The sequence below is a fragment of the Astatotilapia calliptera genome, chromosome 12, assembly GCF_900246225.1.
Source record: "Astatotilapia calliptera chromosome 12, fAstCal1.2, whole genome shotgun sequence".
NCBI classification, from domain to species: Eukaryota; Metazoa; Chordata; class Actinopteri; order Cichliformes; family Cichlidae; genus Astatotilapia; species Astatotilapia calliptera.
The window spans coordinates 24,363,106-24,379,475 of record NC_039313.1 but is presented as its reverse complement, the minus strand read 5'-3'; the positions used below and the strand labels follow the sequence as shown (position 1 = coordinate 24,379,475).

At 41.0% G+C, this 16,370-nt stretch overlaps 2 protein-coding genes across 3 annotated transcripts; one reads left to right on the top strand and one right to left on the bottom strand.

The window, feature by feature from the left end:
* Positions 1-3,590: 3,590 nt before the first annotated feature.
* Positions 3,591-6,578, top strand: kifl (kinesin family-like). The gene is made up of 9 exons (XM_026187032.1): positions 3,591-3,609; positions 3,687-3,879; positions 4,384-4,564; positions 4,669-4,906; positions 5,312-5,472; positions 5,562-5,666; positions 5,759-5,856; positions 5,945-6,023; positions 6,114-6,578. The coding sequence occupies exons 1-9, from the start codon at positions 3,591-3,593 to the stop codon at positions 6,162-6,164; spliced, it is 1,125 nt and encodes a 374-aa protein (XP_026042817.1). The 3' UTR covers positions 6,165-6,578.
* A 91-nt stretch (positions 6,579-6,669) lies between these two features.
* On the bottom strand, positions 6,670-11,965 carry cyp1d1 (cytochrome P450, family 1, subfamily D, polypeptide 1). 2 transcript variants are annotated; one of them, XM_026188685.1, is made up of 8 exons: positions 11,542-11,965; positions 11,417-11,450; positions 10,845-11,329; positions 10,071-10,194; positions 9,871-9,960; positions 8,325-8,448; positions 8,143-8,229; positions 6,670-8,029 (listed from the first exon to the last, which is right to left on the bottom strand). In XM_026188685.1, exons 1-8 carry the CDS (start codon positions 11,959-11,961, stop codon positions 7,747-7,749), a joined length of 1,647 nt encoding a protein of 548 aa, XP_026044470.1. In that variant the 5' UTR covers positions 11,962-11,965; the 3' UTR covers positions 6,670-7,746. The 2 variants fall into 2 exon arrangements, with proteins under 2 accessions (XP_026044470.1, XP_026044469.1); XM_026188684.1 differs by having other exon boundaries at positions 10,845-11,450.
* Between the last annotated feature and the right edge of the window lie 4,405 nt (positions 11,966-16,370).

The following is a 16,370-nucleotide window of genomic DNA, read 5'->3' as shown; positions in this document are numbered from 1 at the left end:
CTAAAACAAAACAGTACTGACAACGGTCCTCTCTCATCAGGATTGTACCGTGCAGAAGATCAGATCTCACTATCAGAACAAGTTAAACACTCTGCGAAAAATCCTGGACATCTACCAGGAGAAGGTGGAGAAGAAGAAAGCCAACTGGGAGGCTAAAGTTGAGGTCGCAGTCTTTCTCCTATTTGCCGTACATGAACACCGCTATTGTTTTAATCTTGCTCATTTTACTGCAAATTTGTTGTGGTACATTTCTACTTTTAATTTTCCAGTTCATATTCCTTGTAATCCACATCTGAAATATTGAGTGGCCGGATGCATATTTACATGCATTCGTGTTCCTGTTTCCTGCAGACCCTGAAAGCTCAAAACGAGCTGTTGCTGAAGGAGCAGAGAGCTGAGAGGAAGAGGAGCATGGAAGAGGCCCTGCAGTGGCACAGAGAAAAGGTTGCATAGCAGTCTGGCAGACTTCATGGCCTCTTACATCAATCATTGATCTTCTGAATGAGAGCACACTCTTGTGGCTATATTTGAGAAGAACATTGAGTCTATTTTAACAATATAATCACATAGATTTTCTTCTTTTCTTTCAATTAGAGCAAAATGCTGGAACTGTTCTCCAACAGACTGGATGCCCTGCACAGTCAGCAGGCCTCCAGTGAGTTTATCTGCCATGATGTTAAAGTCTGTGAAACACCAAATGTTTGTGCCTAACAAATTATTCATACCATTTTGCCTTAAGCAGCATTGCAGGAGCTACAGATGGCCCGACAAGAAATAGGAAAAGTCCAAGAAATGTTGGTGGTCTCCACACAGGAGCAGCAGGAAACCACAGGGGAAGGTGAAAACCTGGAGATTGAAGGACTGTCAGCACAGCAACAAACAAGGGTGGGTTTGAATTTGTTGTTGTGACAGCTTGTTTCTCAAATAAAGGATAAAGCATGAAAAGTACAATAAGAAGAAAAGTTTAGAGTGTTGCTTTTTCTGTTTTGTTTTGATTTATGTTTGGTGGACTAACCCACTTTTTTAATGAAGGACTGCAGTGATTCTGATAAACCACTGGAGGGCGCTAAAGCTCGTCTAGAGGAACTAAAGGAGAGCCTGTACCAGAGGGAGAGGGAGATCACCGAACTGCTGGAGGCAGAGAGAAGCCCCATTCCTCCGGTGCCTCAGCCACCCTGCGGCGTTCTGCTTTCCCTCGTCATACACAAGGTGCTGCTCACACATTAGTTAATATTAAACTATGTGGAAAATCAACTGCCAGCAACAAAATCAAAGAAAAATCATCTCTTTTCCTCCCCGATTTATTTAGGCTGTTGCATCAATTTCTCTTTCTTTAGGCTCATGAAATCTGCAGTGCAGTGCCTGAAACCAGAGCCCTGTTAGACCAGATGATTGAGGACAATCGGGTTGCTCTGGCCTCAGCCAGAAACAAACTGGACCGACTCAAGAATGTTCAAGAAGAAAGCAATGACAGAGAGGATGCCACTGACAAAGAGGGGTTAGAAATTGAAAAAAACAAACAAACAAACAAACAAACAAAAAAAAGAAAGAAAAGGGAAAAAATGATTTCTTAATGGTTGTAATAACTGCTTAATTTCAAAATATCAGGTTAACCTCCTGACTACCAGGAAAAAAAGTGTTGTCCAATCAATTTTTTTTAAATCCCCCAATGTTTGTAAGGCAATTAGAAGACTGAAATAATTTTTTGGGAAAAAAAAGTTAAAATATTTTTAGATATCACATGTCCACTGCAGAGGACATTGGAAGGCCAAACATGTAAAAATGAACTTTGATGGCAAATATTTGCTTCAACTCTTCACCAAGGAGAAGTTTGAACTCAAGGAACTGTAGTGGTTTCTTCCCCCAAAACTGCAAGTCATTGCTATACTGAAGCCACGAGTTGGTGATTGCCAGATCAAAAAGTAGAGAACTGCACATACTGTCAATTTCTGAGTGCGAGAGACCATCCTGTAGAAACTCAACATTCTGCAACAAGGTCCACGTCACCTATATTGGTAGTATAGCCTACTCAGCAATTTCCAGTGGCCTTGGCACATGGACAAACCTTTTGCTTTTCTTAGACCATCTGGTGCGTCTGTCCTGAGGTTGATTGCCATAGGCAGAGGATGCCATGACAACTGTCTTGTTGTCCAACCACTTAATGACAGCAAGTTCAGGTCTGAGTACCATCCCTGATGCTCCTCCATCTTTCTTCTTCAAGGGCTTATTCCCTATGATCTTCTTCACCAGACAACTCAAGATCTGGGTTTCCCTCATCAAACTGCAATAAATTTCTTTCTGCTTCTAAAAAGGACTCCTTTTCTGGTCATTTAAAAAAACAGAACAAAATGGAGGAAATGACTACAAATGTCCACTACGGAGGCCATTTGTTAAACACTTCAATACTATACTAAAATGAAGTTAGAATTAAGCATACTATGTTTTAATGTGTTATTAAGAGACTTATTTAAAATATGTTAACAACATTTATAGCTAAAAATTGCTCAATAAGAAGTTTTATGCACTTACTTTTCTTCTTCCCATAAAATGTGCTTGCAGCGATGGCCGCCATGTTCCTTAATGAAAAAACTAAAGTTCCCAAAGCTCCACCCCTTCACATCTGGTATCATTGGAAAACCCTAAATGTCCTCTGTAGATACCAAAAGGAGGCAATTCTTTAGTATGCAGTGCATGGGTGATATTCAGGTTTAGAAAGGTGCTCTACAGAGGACAAATTTGCATTGCGGGTAGTCAGGAGGTTTAAGTTAAGTTACACACTTTACTTTAAAGGTTTTCTTATATTTTACAGGTCAGAGAAATACAACTCAAATCTGTCTCTATTGCAAGAAACAGTGAAGGAAATTGAGGTCTGTCAAATCGCTTTAGGCTGCATTAAAAATGGAGAGAGCCCTGTGATGAATGGTAAATACATCTTATATTTCCTGAATATGTTGGCTCCAGCCAGTAATAGTAAATGAATTCATATAGTCACATCACATACATTCTTCACTTCTTTTATATAACAAAAATGTACATCTCATTGTCATAATATATTAGTAACTAGTAGTAAGTAATTAGTCTTTTACATATCACTCTTTTATTTTCCATCTCCACTCAGACTGTGCAGTTTCAGAACTGGAGGATATCCTGGGTCAGGAGGCAAGCCAAACCACGGGTGGAGTTAAGAGTGCCGGTCAGCAGCTTCTATTGCTGCAGGATCAGGTTAGTTTTTTACCACATCAGGTCAGATCTGTCCACCCAAACACTACAGAAACCACAGACAGAGGCATTAATCTGTCCACAGTGAGCTTTTACAGATACATGCTACTCATTAGGTATCACTTATATTATAAATCAACAGTCCAACAGGGTACCAAAGCAGCCCCATTGTTATTCTAAACATTGATTATAGAATATTTTAGCACAAAGTGCTGTAAATACTTGATTTTATGTAAAGCATTCCTCACTATGATAACTCTTCCCTTATCATCATGGTTTTTTTTTTCAAGCTGAAGCAAGAAAAAGAAGAGAAAAAGAAAATAATTGAGAACTACACTTCAGAAAGGACCCTGAGGAAAAAATATTACAATATGGTTGAAGATATGAAAGGTATGCATGTGTGTCTGTACTGCATGTAGCGCATTTTAGTTTCGACCTAAACTAAAAAGAAAAACATGTTTCTTCAGGTAAAATTAGAGTGTTTTGTCGGATTCGCCCTGCGAGCCGAGCCGAAGCTGCGCAGGGTGGCGCCATCGTTGTGGAAAAAATAGATGAATACTCTGTCACCGTAGAAACCCCTCGTGGACCAAGGGAGTTTCAGTTTGACAAGGTGTTCAGTGCTGAAGCCTCTCAGGAAGACTTGTTTCATGACACCAGCAGGTGAGGGGCCCGGCCCCGTTTATTCAATGTGACATAACAGACACAGGGAGTCCCAGATTTGTATCATAGCAACCTCTGTGAATCTAAAAAGTAGCTTCTACTATTTTAAGGTACCAGCTCAGGCTAACCAAAGCTACAGTTACCTAACATGTGCTGCATGGAGGCACTCAAGCTTGGGTTAAATTGGGATTTGTGATGAGTGGGAGCTCTTATGCGTTAGACAAAATAAAATTCCTTCATTGCCAGTACACAGACGACAGCTGATGCTGCATTTGCTCATGCTGCTGTGCCACCTCTGTAGACTGTTTCGCTCAGTTTGGGATTCTGCTGCTGTGTAATGTTATGGCTATTTAGTAGCATTGAAAGGGAGCAAATTATGTTCAAAAACAGATTTCAAGAGTTGATGGAAAAGTAGAAACAGTGAGGTAGCTCCTGAGGTAACTTGACATCAAGCCTTCCATATATTTTGATGCTTTCAGCTGAAGAAAATGTTTTTCCCCACAGGCTGATCCAGTTAGCTATCGACGGTTACAACGTTTGTGTCTTTGCATATGGCCAGACGGGCTCAGGGAAGACCTTCACTATGGTTGGGGACAAGGAACAGAAGAATCCCGGGATCATCCCGAGAGCTTTCAATGCCATGTTTGATATCATGCGCGAGAACAGCTCTAAATTCAGTTTTAAGGTAGCAGACATTATTTCACCAGCATATAAACAAACCATGTTTGGGAGAGAAAAGACGTTGCTTCCCTTTGTTCCTCTCTTCCTGGTTACTGTGCTTCCTTTTAGGTTTCAGCCTATATGCTGGAGCTCTACAATGACAGGCTGCAGGACCTCTTTGCGAGCCAGGCTGGTGAGGCCCACGTACACACTCAATCCCATGGCCAGGCCAGGCGGGTGGAGATCAAGAGGAACAGAAAGGGAGTTGTGTTCGCCCAAGGAGCAGAGACAAAAGAGGCTTCCAGTGCCCAGGAGCTCTACGCTCTGTTCCAGCAGGCCTGCGCAAACCGACACATCTCTGCCACCAGTGAGCTCTTGATGCCGTGCAAAAGCCTCAAATAGGGCCCTGCTAATTGGTTTGGATTAATCGTGTTAGTTACAGTTATAGCAGTGGGGTGGCATTTAGGTACATCATTACAGATCTGGAAAGCAGCAGAGCAACAATATGCTGATGCTAAACCTTATATATATATATATATATATATATATATATATATATATATATATATATATATATATATATATATATATATATATATATAGAGAGAGAGAGAGAGAGAGAGAGAGAGAGAGAGAGAGAGAGAGAGAGAGAGAGAGAGAATCTGAGGACTGATTATTAATCAGCATCTTCTGAAGTCGCACTTCTTAAAATACCAGAAATATATAAAAATCCATCTTTCTTTGTCCTGTTGTATTTTTGTCATTTTTTAAGAGATGAACGTGGAGAGTTCCCGCTCTCATCTTATTGTTGGCATCATGTTGGAGAGCAGGAATCTGACAAATGGGAGTGTAAGCAGTGGGAAGCTGAGCCTTGTAGACCTGGCAGGCAGTGAGCGAGCAGCCAAAACAGGTGCCAAGGACCACCAGCTGAAGGTCTGCTCCTATCTTGTTTCATGGGTCAGTGAGTGGTTGAAAGATTTGTCATGACTTCTTTAAATTCTTCCATGTTCTCCTCTGTGCAGGAGGCAAACTCCATTAACAAGTCTTTGAGTGCACTGGGTGATGTGATCTCAGCTTTATCTGCTGAACTGCCCCATGTGCCATACAGGAATAGCAAGCTAACACAGGTAATAAATTAAAAAGGCAGTATTCTAGTTTTTCAATTCTGAACTCCAACGTAGACAAGCAGTTCAACCAAAATGTGTTTCATCTCTCTCAGGTGATGCAAGACTCTTTGGGTGGAAATGCTAAAACTCTGATGATCGTCAACACCTCTCCTACAGAATACAATCTTGACGAGACGCTCACATCTCTTATGTAACAGAGAGAGAAAAAACAGTGTTTTATTGTATTTTAGCACTAAAAAACTCAACAGAATAACACTTGAACTCTCTGAACTTTGCAGTTATGCAACAAGAGTGAAGGCCATAACCAACAACGCTCAGAGAAATGTGGAAAGCAAAGAGATTGCCCAGCTGAAAGAGGTGCATGCCACTTTCACAGTCAGCTATTCAAATATGTGCATTTCTATTTAGAATTAAACCATAAAATAATGTGAATGTATTTTTTTCCAGGTGATCATGAAACTGAGATCTGGGCAGAGCGTGGAAGAGGAAGATGTTTGAACCGTTCTGCGTCGTAATAGTGAATAAAGTTATGAGTAAAGATTGTTAGAGATGTTCACATATTAATTTAGCCATAATTAGTTGGACAGACATCACAGTGCAGTTACTGACAGTTGCTGTGAGGATTGCGTGTGGTTTCTTAATGAATGTATAGAAACGGGCCCCCACAATAAAAGGCTCCATGTGTAAATGAAGATGTGAATAGAAATCAGTAGGTCATTCAGTTTGCACGTGTTTGTGTGTGGCCAGTGAGTTCAGTGGCTGTGAATAGACATGCAATAGCACGCAATGTTACACTGTTGTTGACAAGAGTTATACCGATGAGTTTGTAAAATTAAAGCTTTAGTTCAAAGGTCAGGGGAATTGTAGGAAATGTTAAAATCTGTTAATGTATCAAAGAAAATTTGTCCACTTGTACACAAAAATCTACGGAATATAAAAATACGGCACTGTGACACAGATCTCGTGACGAAAACAATATTTATTATTTAATATGTATCCTTAGTTAATATTTATTATTAAAATAATCTATTAAAAAATTAAAATAGGGTTAAAATGCTTGCATTCTACTTTACTTAATACATTTCCATAGCTTGGTTTTCTGTACTTAACATATCTATCTAGGTAGATAAGATTGTTTTTTTCGTTTTTGTGTTTTGGAGGCACCCTTCTGAGCTAGTCCTCCCCTACTCACTTCAGAGTCAGCCTCACTGCCATCATCATCCATGAGTCACTCAGAACAGTGTGAAGGTACAGACAGAAAGCCAGTAAACATTACTACACAAGCACAGGCACATTATTGTTTTCAGATTGCATGTTTTATACAAAGCCACTGTCTGCAGCTGTTTTATGTGACTCAGTTTTACTCTTTCTATAATTACTATAGAAAGAGGCTAACTGTAGGCTGTATATGCTTTAAAAAAAAACAATTTCCAACATCAGCTCTACTTTTTCTTTCAAAAATAGTCCAAAAGTTAACATTTTATGCATACATTATAAACAATAACTGCCTTAAACCTAGTGGTATTAGTGCTTTGAGATAATTTGAATATTTGTTAGTATGTTTGTAGTTTATATAGCACACTTTTTTTATGTGATATTATTTTACCTCAACATGACGTATAGAGGTCAGGTATTTACAATAAGAATAAGTTATTCAACTTGTAATATTCAGGTGAAACAGTTCATTAAGAGCTATCAGCTGAAGTCTGTCCTTCATAGTTTCCAAAAGAAGGCACTCATCAAATGTTCACAAACAAAAGTTTAACAACAGCTAAAAGTGTCTATTCTATTTCTATTTACAAAACTATTAATGAAGTCATTGTGGCTTACCCTGCTGCCAGTGACACTCATCCTCATTCCTCCGTTTTAAACTGTGACCAGTCACTTAAGATACTAATGTAGCAGGCAGATGGACTGAATGCTGTAAAATGACCTCATGTTCGCTTTGTGTATATTTATCTTTGTGTCTGTGCTTTGACCACATTTGCCAAACTGAGCACAAAATAGTAATAACTACAATTAATTTCCACTGTGACATTCCAAAACATCCGAAAGATCATCATTTGAGTTTTCAGACGGTCTAAAATCTCTGGGAAATGGTAATCCTATATGGACGTGGTTTCATAGTTAGACCAAAATCAGTGCTGAGATCCAGCTCCTGCCCTGGAACATTTTCAATACGTAGCCCATGAAGAAGCGTGGTAAGAAACACAAACATCTCCAAACGTGCAAATTCATCGCCAAGACAGCGTCTTTTTCCCATGCCGAAGATCTGGACTTTCTCTGTCAGCTCTTTGTTCAGGAGTCCACATGGATTCAAGAAACGCTGTGGACGAAATGTCTCAGGATCGCCCCAAAGATCACTGGGAAAGAATGAACATTTTAACAAATAAACAAAAATGTTAAAAAAAATCCATAGTCTTAAAAGATAAAAAGAACGAGACAAAGTAGATTTTTACTGCTTTCGGCTACTCACGTATCATGGTTGACTTGATATTGATTAATGAAGACGCATGTGTCTTTGGGAATGAAATACCCATTAAATGTGATGTCTCTCGTGGTGCTGGAGAGGAAAAATATAATCAGAGGAAAGTGATAAAAAAAACAATCTACATGCTGAAAAAACAAATTTACTGCTGTCAAAACTTTAGGTCTTACCAGTGTGGTATGGTAAAAGGGACATATGAAGCATGACGAAACACTTCATATATGAAGGCCTCTGTGAAAGGCATCTTGGCTTTGTTGGAAAACCTGGGCAGCTGGAGTTTGCCGATATGCTCATCTTAAAAAAATAATGATAAATAATAAAACATAATCTGAATCTCATCTTTTGGGTCTAAAAAAATGTGACATAAGTTGTGATAAACTTGCAATTTTGTTAACGTTATTTACATTTTTATTTTCATTTTTATTCTTGTATTCTAATAATATGTCTTTTTTTTTTTTTTTTTAATTTAAACTTAACATAAACTGATTTCCAGGCTGTGGTTTGCTTTCTTTCAGTTTGTAAAAACTTTATGCACATGTGCATCATAAAAAATTACAATTTAAAATATGCTGATCCTTTAGATGGTAAATGGCCTGTATTTATATAGCGCTTTTCTAGTCCCTAAGGACCCCAAAGCACTTTACATATCCAGTCATCCACCCATTCACACACACATTCACACACTGGTGATGGCAAGCTACATTGCAGCCACAGCCACCCTGGGGCGCACTGACAGAGGCGAGGCTGCCGGACACTGGCGCCACCGGGCCCTCTGACCACCACCAGTAGGCAACGGGTGAAGTGTCTTGCCCAAGGACACAACGACCGAGACTGTCCAAGCCGGGGCTCGAACCGGCAACCTTCCGATTACAAGGCGAACTCCTAACTCTTGAGCCACGATCGCCCCACTTTACAAATATTGCTCCACTAATAAGGCTTTCCGTACTGTAAACAACAGAATTAAAGCCTCTTAATTAAATGAAATGTAAGAGATGAAAAAGGGAATAATGTCAGACTATGTCTGTTCACTGCCTTGCGTGTCAGCGCCTTTGTGTCTCCGGGGAACCCTCTAACCCCTCTCCTGTTCTGATTCATCCTGCCTCCTCTTAGTTCTCTCTGTCTCTCTCTCTCTCGCTTCATCTCGCCCTCTGTGAAAATACAACGTGCCTCAGAACAGACAGCACCAGTTCTCTGAGCCCACTTCAAAAAGCGTCAGCAAATTGGACTGATCTTTTGTGAGTTTCTCTGGTCTGATTCTGTCTCTCCAAAAAGCGTGCTCGGTTGGCCGTTGTTCAGTCTTTTTAATAAGGATTCTCCCTGATACTGCAGACATCACAGACGGCTGCATGCTCATGTATGGCCTGTGCATAGCTGCTAATGAGAGGTGCATTTCCACCCGTTTCTTGTAAACTGTGTGAATCCCATTTGTGGTGAATATTTTAATAGATAAGAACTACATTTACTACTGACTTATGCTCATCAGTGATGTGGGACTTAAAACGATTAAGGAGCAACCTCCTATTTTTGGTCTATGAGAAACAGAATGATTATGAGTCCGTCATCAGAGCAGGAACAAGAGAGGACTTTCCTATTTAGCATACCCTGAATTCTCTGTAAGCTGTGTATTTACCAGTTTCTAACAATGGGTGACTTTGGTGAAGAGCCGAGCACACTGTACAGCATATGAGTTTGTTTTATTGGAGCATAAGGCATCACCTATTTCCTGGTTTATTTTATCCTGGATGTCAGGAAACTTGATGAGGTACAACAGGCTCCACTGCAAACCAGCGATGATGGTGTCGAATCCTTTGGAAAACCACAAAAAAGGGGGAAAATTCATTATCACCATTAGGATTTATTACTGGCATAATACAAGCGTAAAAGCATCATAATATGAAATTTGTAGTTTGCCTAACCTGCTCCAAAGATGTCTATGACAGTGTGAATGATCTGGTCGTTAGAGAGCATCGAAGTATCCTTGCTTTCTTCTCTTTCTTCACAAAGTGCAATTAGAGCGTCTGTAATGTCCCGGATACGGTTCTGCGAACACAGATAACTTTACTCCTTCCAACATCAAGCAGCTGTCACTGCTCAAATATAAAGTTATCTACTTTAACTGCCAGCTTGCTTTAAACCTTAAAAGTAATTAGGGAAGGGACAGTAATCAATTGTGGTAAGACGCGTGTCTTCCAGTAGAGTTGCTAATTCCTAATTAGAGTGCGTGCGAACATTTTAGCCATCTCTCCACAAGAACAAAAAAGGTCCATCACATGGAACTTGTTAGTTATTTTTTTGGCTACAGTTACGATCATAGCTACCAATGTATGAGTTCAATGTCATATTAAAGAGCCGGGATGCAAATTAGTGGCACAGATCTAAAGAAAACAACACCAATAGACACATTATTTACAACATAAGGCTGTGGCGACATCTATTAAAGGTCACTGTGCAAAAGATCAGTTAAAGTTAAGATAATATAAAAAAAATATAAATAAAATGCAATATTCACAAATCATTAAGAAGCCTAGTTGCTGATTATTATGAAACTGAAGTTTATGTCAGTAAGTCATGTGCAAAAATGAAATAAATAGAACTTAAGCAAACAGTGATTATATGGCATAGATTGTACTGTCATTTTCCCCCATTTAAACTAAATTCTTGCCTACATGTAAGTCTGCATACTTAATTACCTTATCAAAGGTGTCAATGTGTTCCTCAATGTTCCGCTCCATGAATCTGTTCATCCTGCGAACGTACTGGACTATCTTTCTCAGAGATGGACTCGGAAAGTAGCGAAACACAGGGAAAAAATCAGCCAGGTTCCCCGCTGCAAAGAGCTTCAGGACCTCGTTGTTGACATCAACAATAGTGAGAAACTCCTTATCACTGTAGTCATACCGTTTCCCAAAACAAAGCGCACAAATGACATTTGCCACTGAGGTTACCAAGGTCGTTGCTGGGTCTATACCCTCTGTTTCTTCTTTTGCAGCTTTTTCTCGAATCACCTGCACCATCCCTGCAGCCTCTGCACATATGTGCTCCTCTAAGAGGCAGGTGGCACCAAAACCCCTTGGCTCAGCCTGGGAGAAAGACCTGAGGGCATTCTTACACAGCTTCTTATGGAGCAGCCACACAGGTCCGTAGTTCTCATTGAAAGTCATGCTGGTCCCATTGGCTATAGCAGAGAAGATGAAAAGGTTAGGTCGCCCCGCAAAAGCTTCCCCGTGTCGAACCAGAGCCTGCCTGATGGTGTTGTACCCACTCAGAACGACAACAGTCAAAGAGCCAAGGCGGAGCTGGATTCATGACACAAACAAATAAATTAACTCATGCTCACTCTGTTGATCTGAAACTAATAATACAAAAACTATATATAACTATATGTACCTTGAAGATGTCTCCATACTGAAGCCTCAACCCAGTTAGAGAGAGATGAATCTGATCCCCGACCTGGAGCAGATTCCCGACAAGGGGCCACGGTTTGGGGCCAGGAGGTGGGGGATATTTTGTGTGGTCCAGCTGGGAGTCAAGATGGAAGTGGAAGAAGGATCTCTTACTCTTTTGACCCCAGATAACCATCAGGAGGAGGGTTAAAAGACAGAGTGCAACAGTTACACTAGATAGAGAGCCAAAAGAGTTCTCCTTGATTGGCAGAATCCCAAACAGCAGCGGCCTCATGTTGCAAGTAGAAATACTGAGAGATAAGAGAGAGAAAGTTGAAAGTGAAGAAACAAAAAAAACAGATTTATCCTTGAAAGGGAGAAAACAGATCAGATCCTCGTTAAAAGAAAAGAAAATGTGCCTCATACTGTGTCCTGTAAAAACCAAACAAGGAAAGAATATTAAAAAATAAAGAAATGATAAGAAAGCCATACAGTAAGATAAACTCACCATACAGGGCCCTCGGAAACTTGGCGGAGAAAAAAAATTTCCAACTCAATTTAGACAGCAAAGAGCAGACACCAAAATATTAGGTAGTCAGAGGTTTGAGGTCTGACCCTTGGGAACTTGTGATGAGAGTGGCTTGCATTACGGGATGTCCCATGCAGCAACAGCAGCCAGGCCCCCTGCAGAGGGAGCTGCCGCCCATTCACAAAAGAGAGGCACACATAGTGAGAAACTTGGCTCAGGGTTTTGGATGAGTCCGACTGAGCCAGCCAGAGGACTGCATCAGCCAATTTAACTACAGACTGGAATCTTACACAGCACGGGCTCCTCCTCGCCAGTTCTTACCTTGACTAGCAAAGGTAAATTGTAAATGGTTTTTATATAGCGCATTTCCTACTCCACTGGAGCAACCAAAGCACTTCATACATGGAGACTGTGTGATGCAGTGCAAAGGCTAAAAATGTTTTTCAAACTCATTATGTGGTATCATTACCAGCTTCCTGGCCCTGACCACCAGAGATGTTTTTAAATAAAAACTTAACACTTATACAAACAATGTTAGTTGTTAGTTGGATGATTTGTTTATAATTTAATACTGCACTGCCTCTTCAGCTAAAATCTGACTACTTATGTCTTCACTGTGCATGATTCAGTTCTCTCTTGATGTTTTAGGCTGTAGACTGGAAAATAAACTGCCAGACTGCCCCACTGCCTGTGGACCGATTATCTAGACATAACAGGATTTCATCATCACCAAGGAGCCACCAGGTTGAGGATCACTGCTCTTCAGAACCAGTAGTATCAGAGTGAAATGAAATGTATGGAGTGTATTAGGAAATCCATGTGCAACTGCATGTATTCCAATCCTCTGTCGAAGAAACAAGACGCGGTGTAATGGGTGATTGCCCTGAAAGCAAAGAGATGGATTTCAACCCTGCCAAAAGGATCTGATACCTGACCCACGCCAACAGTTCTTCATTCACTTATAAGTGGAGAAAATGTGAGATTTAGGCTACCCTGCATGTTCCTGTCTGATAGGCAGGAAATGAAGACTGCAACACAGCAGCATTGAGCGAAACGGCTTAACAATGGGAAATGACTGTGTCCCACCCTGCCTGTTTATGTGCTGCCTGGTCAGAACATGCTGGACCACCCAAAAAAAAAAACTATTTTGAGCTAGGAAAGTATTTAGCAACTCCAAATGGCTTCCAGAAGTCTAGCCCTCCCCACTCACTGCCACACCATCATACAGGCGCTTCAGCCTTCAATCCAGTCAGTCCCCATACAGTCCAGTGTAAAAATGTTAACTTTATATCATTAAAAAGCTTGTTTACAGTCTAGTGCAAAAAAATGGTTTGGCCCTCTATGGATAGTTTCCCCCTTCATAATAATTATCCACTGTGTACTCAAGCCATAGTGGATACGCTATGGCTTAACGTTATAGACATAAGTGACAGATTTCCCAACACAGGAAGCTGCAGCTAGTCGCTACATGCCAGTCCTAATCTCTGCTAATTTGAATCACTGAAATGGACCACATGTTTGAGCTGCCAGTTTCTTTTCAACGATTTTGATTTAAAGTAGTCCATAGCACACAATAAATACCGGATATGTGGGTCTCTGTATTTATTCAGCCTGCTAAGTTTGCTGATAACACCAATTCCTGGTTAAATTCCCTCTAAATGTTGAGGAAAGCCACTTCAGTGTTCCCTTTATCACTTTCTCTCACATAGGATACACTGGACCATCATTTCTTGTCTCACGATATAAAGAAAAAAAGCAGCCGACCATTAACAAAAACAAATGACGAACACAACTGACGACAAGTGACGTCAGTCATCAGAAACTACTGCTTTTCCATCTTTGCCATAATTTTGTATGTTTTAACCTTTTAAAATGCATTAAACTAATGGCTGATGCCTAAACACAACACTGCTTTATTCAAATATACTTTTTATGAAGCTGTAAAACAATTTGCAACTTTGGGAAAGCGCCTTAGAAAAGGGTGTTCATATTTAAGTAGATTTCATAATTCAGTTCAAAACAATTTCTTTTTTTATATATATATATATATTAGGGGTGCAACGATACACAAAATTCACGGTTCGGTTCGGTTCGATACTTTGGTGTCACGGTTCGATATTTTTTCGATACAAAAAAATGTTCATGCATTTTTAATTTGTCATTTATTAAAATTATAAATATATATTTTAACTCAAAAGTACAGTTTTTAAATTTAACCCTAACCCTTGTGCGTGTTTTTTATTTTGACAGCGAATGCGCACCTGCGGACCACTTATGTGCAGCCCTGGTTATTTAGCTCATCATATTGCAGCCACAGAAATTCTTTTGTCCATGAAACCATAAAGCTGCACTTTCTTTTTGCCTTATAGTCTGATTTGTCATAACTTCTCCGTTTTGTGGTAAGCTTTTCTTTGGCTGTCACTTCTTCACCATGACCTGTCTTATTTGGCTCAGCAGAACTGAAATGCTTTTACACACGCACTCACATAAGCTCAGCGATTCTCTGCGCGATCAACCTCTCACATGTGTAAGCTGCGGGAGATTTCACTTGTCATGTTTGCATAGTAAGCTAACGATTAATAAGACGATGTCAGAGGAATTGGTGCACAAATTATCATCACTCACAGATCAGTGCTGTCGCTCTCTATACACAGTTCGCACGATTGCAAAGTGAAAGCATATGTCACATATTGACAGTGGCTCACCGATGCCAATGACATAATTACCCAGCTACATTTCCGAAAGAATGCAAAAGCGTTGACATATATTTTTCCTTCCTACAATAGCCCGACGGGCAGGGAAGAGAAAGATTTTGGTAGCCCGACTGAAAAAAATCGCTAGCTCCGGGACGTCGGGCTAGCAATATTGCGAGCCCTGTATCTGATTGAGGAATCACTCATCTTTGGAAAAGAGAGTTTATTACAGAGAAATGGCTCTTTCCAAAATAAAAGCGATACTATCCGCTTCTTCTGGGCTATATTCTCAGCAGCATAAGGAGAATCATGTGCTAACAGCTGTCTAAATGACTCGGCTAAAGTTAGTAGCATGCTTGCTTTTTTTTTTCTGCTTCCACTTGTCTTTGCACTAGGATGATGTCGGCATAAATGTGCAGTCATATTCGTTGTGTTCCCACTAGTGCTTTCAGGTTAATCTCGTTGAAATGACCTTAACGCCACAACACGGCAAATCTCCGTTAACGAGCTACCGCCGATCGCTCCGTGCATGGGGCTAGACGGCCAACACGTTAACGAGCTAACTGCGCTAACACACTAGTTCACACCAATGTAATTGAGCATTGCATGGCACATCCAACATACTGTTTTACTTTAGTCCATGACTCGCTTACCTTCAGGGTCATACGTCACATGAAAACCAAAATAATTCCAAACGCCAGATCTGAATGAGAGTGGGGGAGGTCCATCTTGCAAGGAGAGCTTAACTTCTGTCTCGCTAGCTTGCCCTGCGCTCTTCCTTCTGACTATGCTGTCTGTGTTGAGCGCTCAGTGGATCTGCGCTCTACAGTGCAGCCTAGGCGGAGTAGTCGAACACAGATTCACTGAGCGCTCAACACAGACAGCATCGTCAGAAGGAAAATTGATAAAATAAATTACAAATGTTGTATTGTTCGATACATATGCGTACCGAACCGAAAGCACTGTATCGAACGGTTCAATATCAATACGAATATCGTTGCACCCCTAATATATTGTAACGATGGTTAAGTGTTACTGGACAGTGACATGTTGGTTTTCTCTGCACACTGTTGTTGTTCCTTTAAGATTCATGTTTGGTTGGGCTGCAGGAAGTAGTGAGGGTGGTGTACAGGAAGGGGTGGGGGGACCTGGTTGTTCTGTGTGGGTGCCAGGCTGAAGAGAGGTGTAGTTCGAGAGCGCTTCCCCCTGAGTTAACAACCCGCTGGCTTATGTGCCGAATAAACGGACAAACTGAGACCCAACCGTCTGGTTCTTGTGAACGTTACATTGGTGTCAGAAGTGAAGAAAGAAAAAAGAACCCCAGAACGCCCGAGACCCTGTTGCCGGCGACGCTTGCCGTTACGAGACGAGGATGTTGCCGGGCAGGATTAAGAAGGAGACGGAGGAGAGGGAGGAGAGGGAGGTTCGTCCGCGCTCGCCCGCCCATGGAGTGAGGGAAACGGCGCTGCGGCTGTCTGCCGAGGCTGGATTTTCTCCAGGTTTGACTAGGCTCGGGAACTGTTCGCACAGCGGCCGCGATTCCGGCGGGAAGGAGTCGACCTCGCTTGGCGCGCCGTCACGTGATGTAAACAAACATGGCGGCGCCCAGCA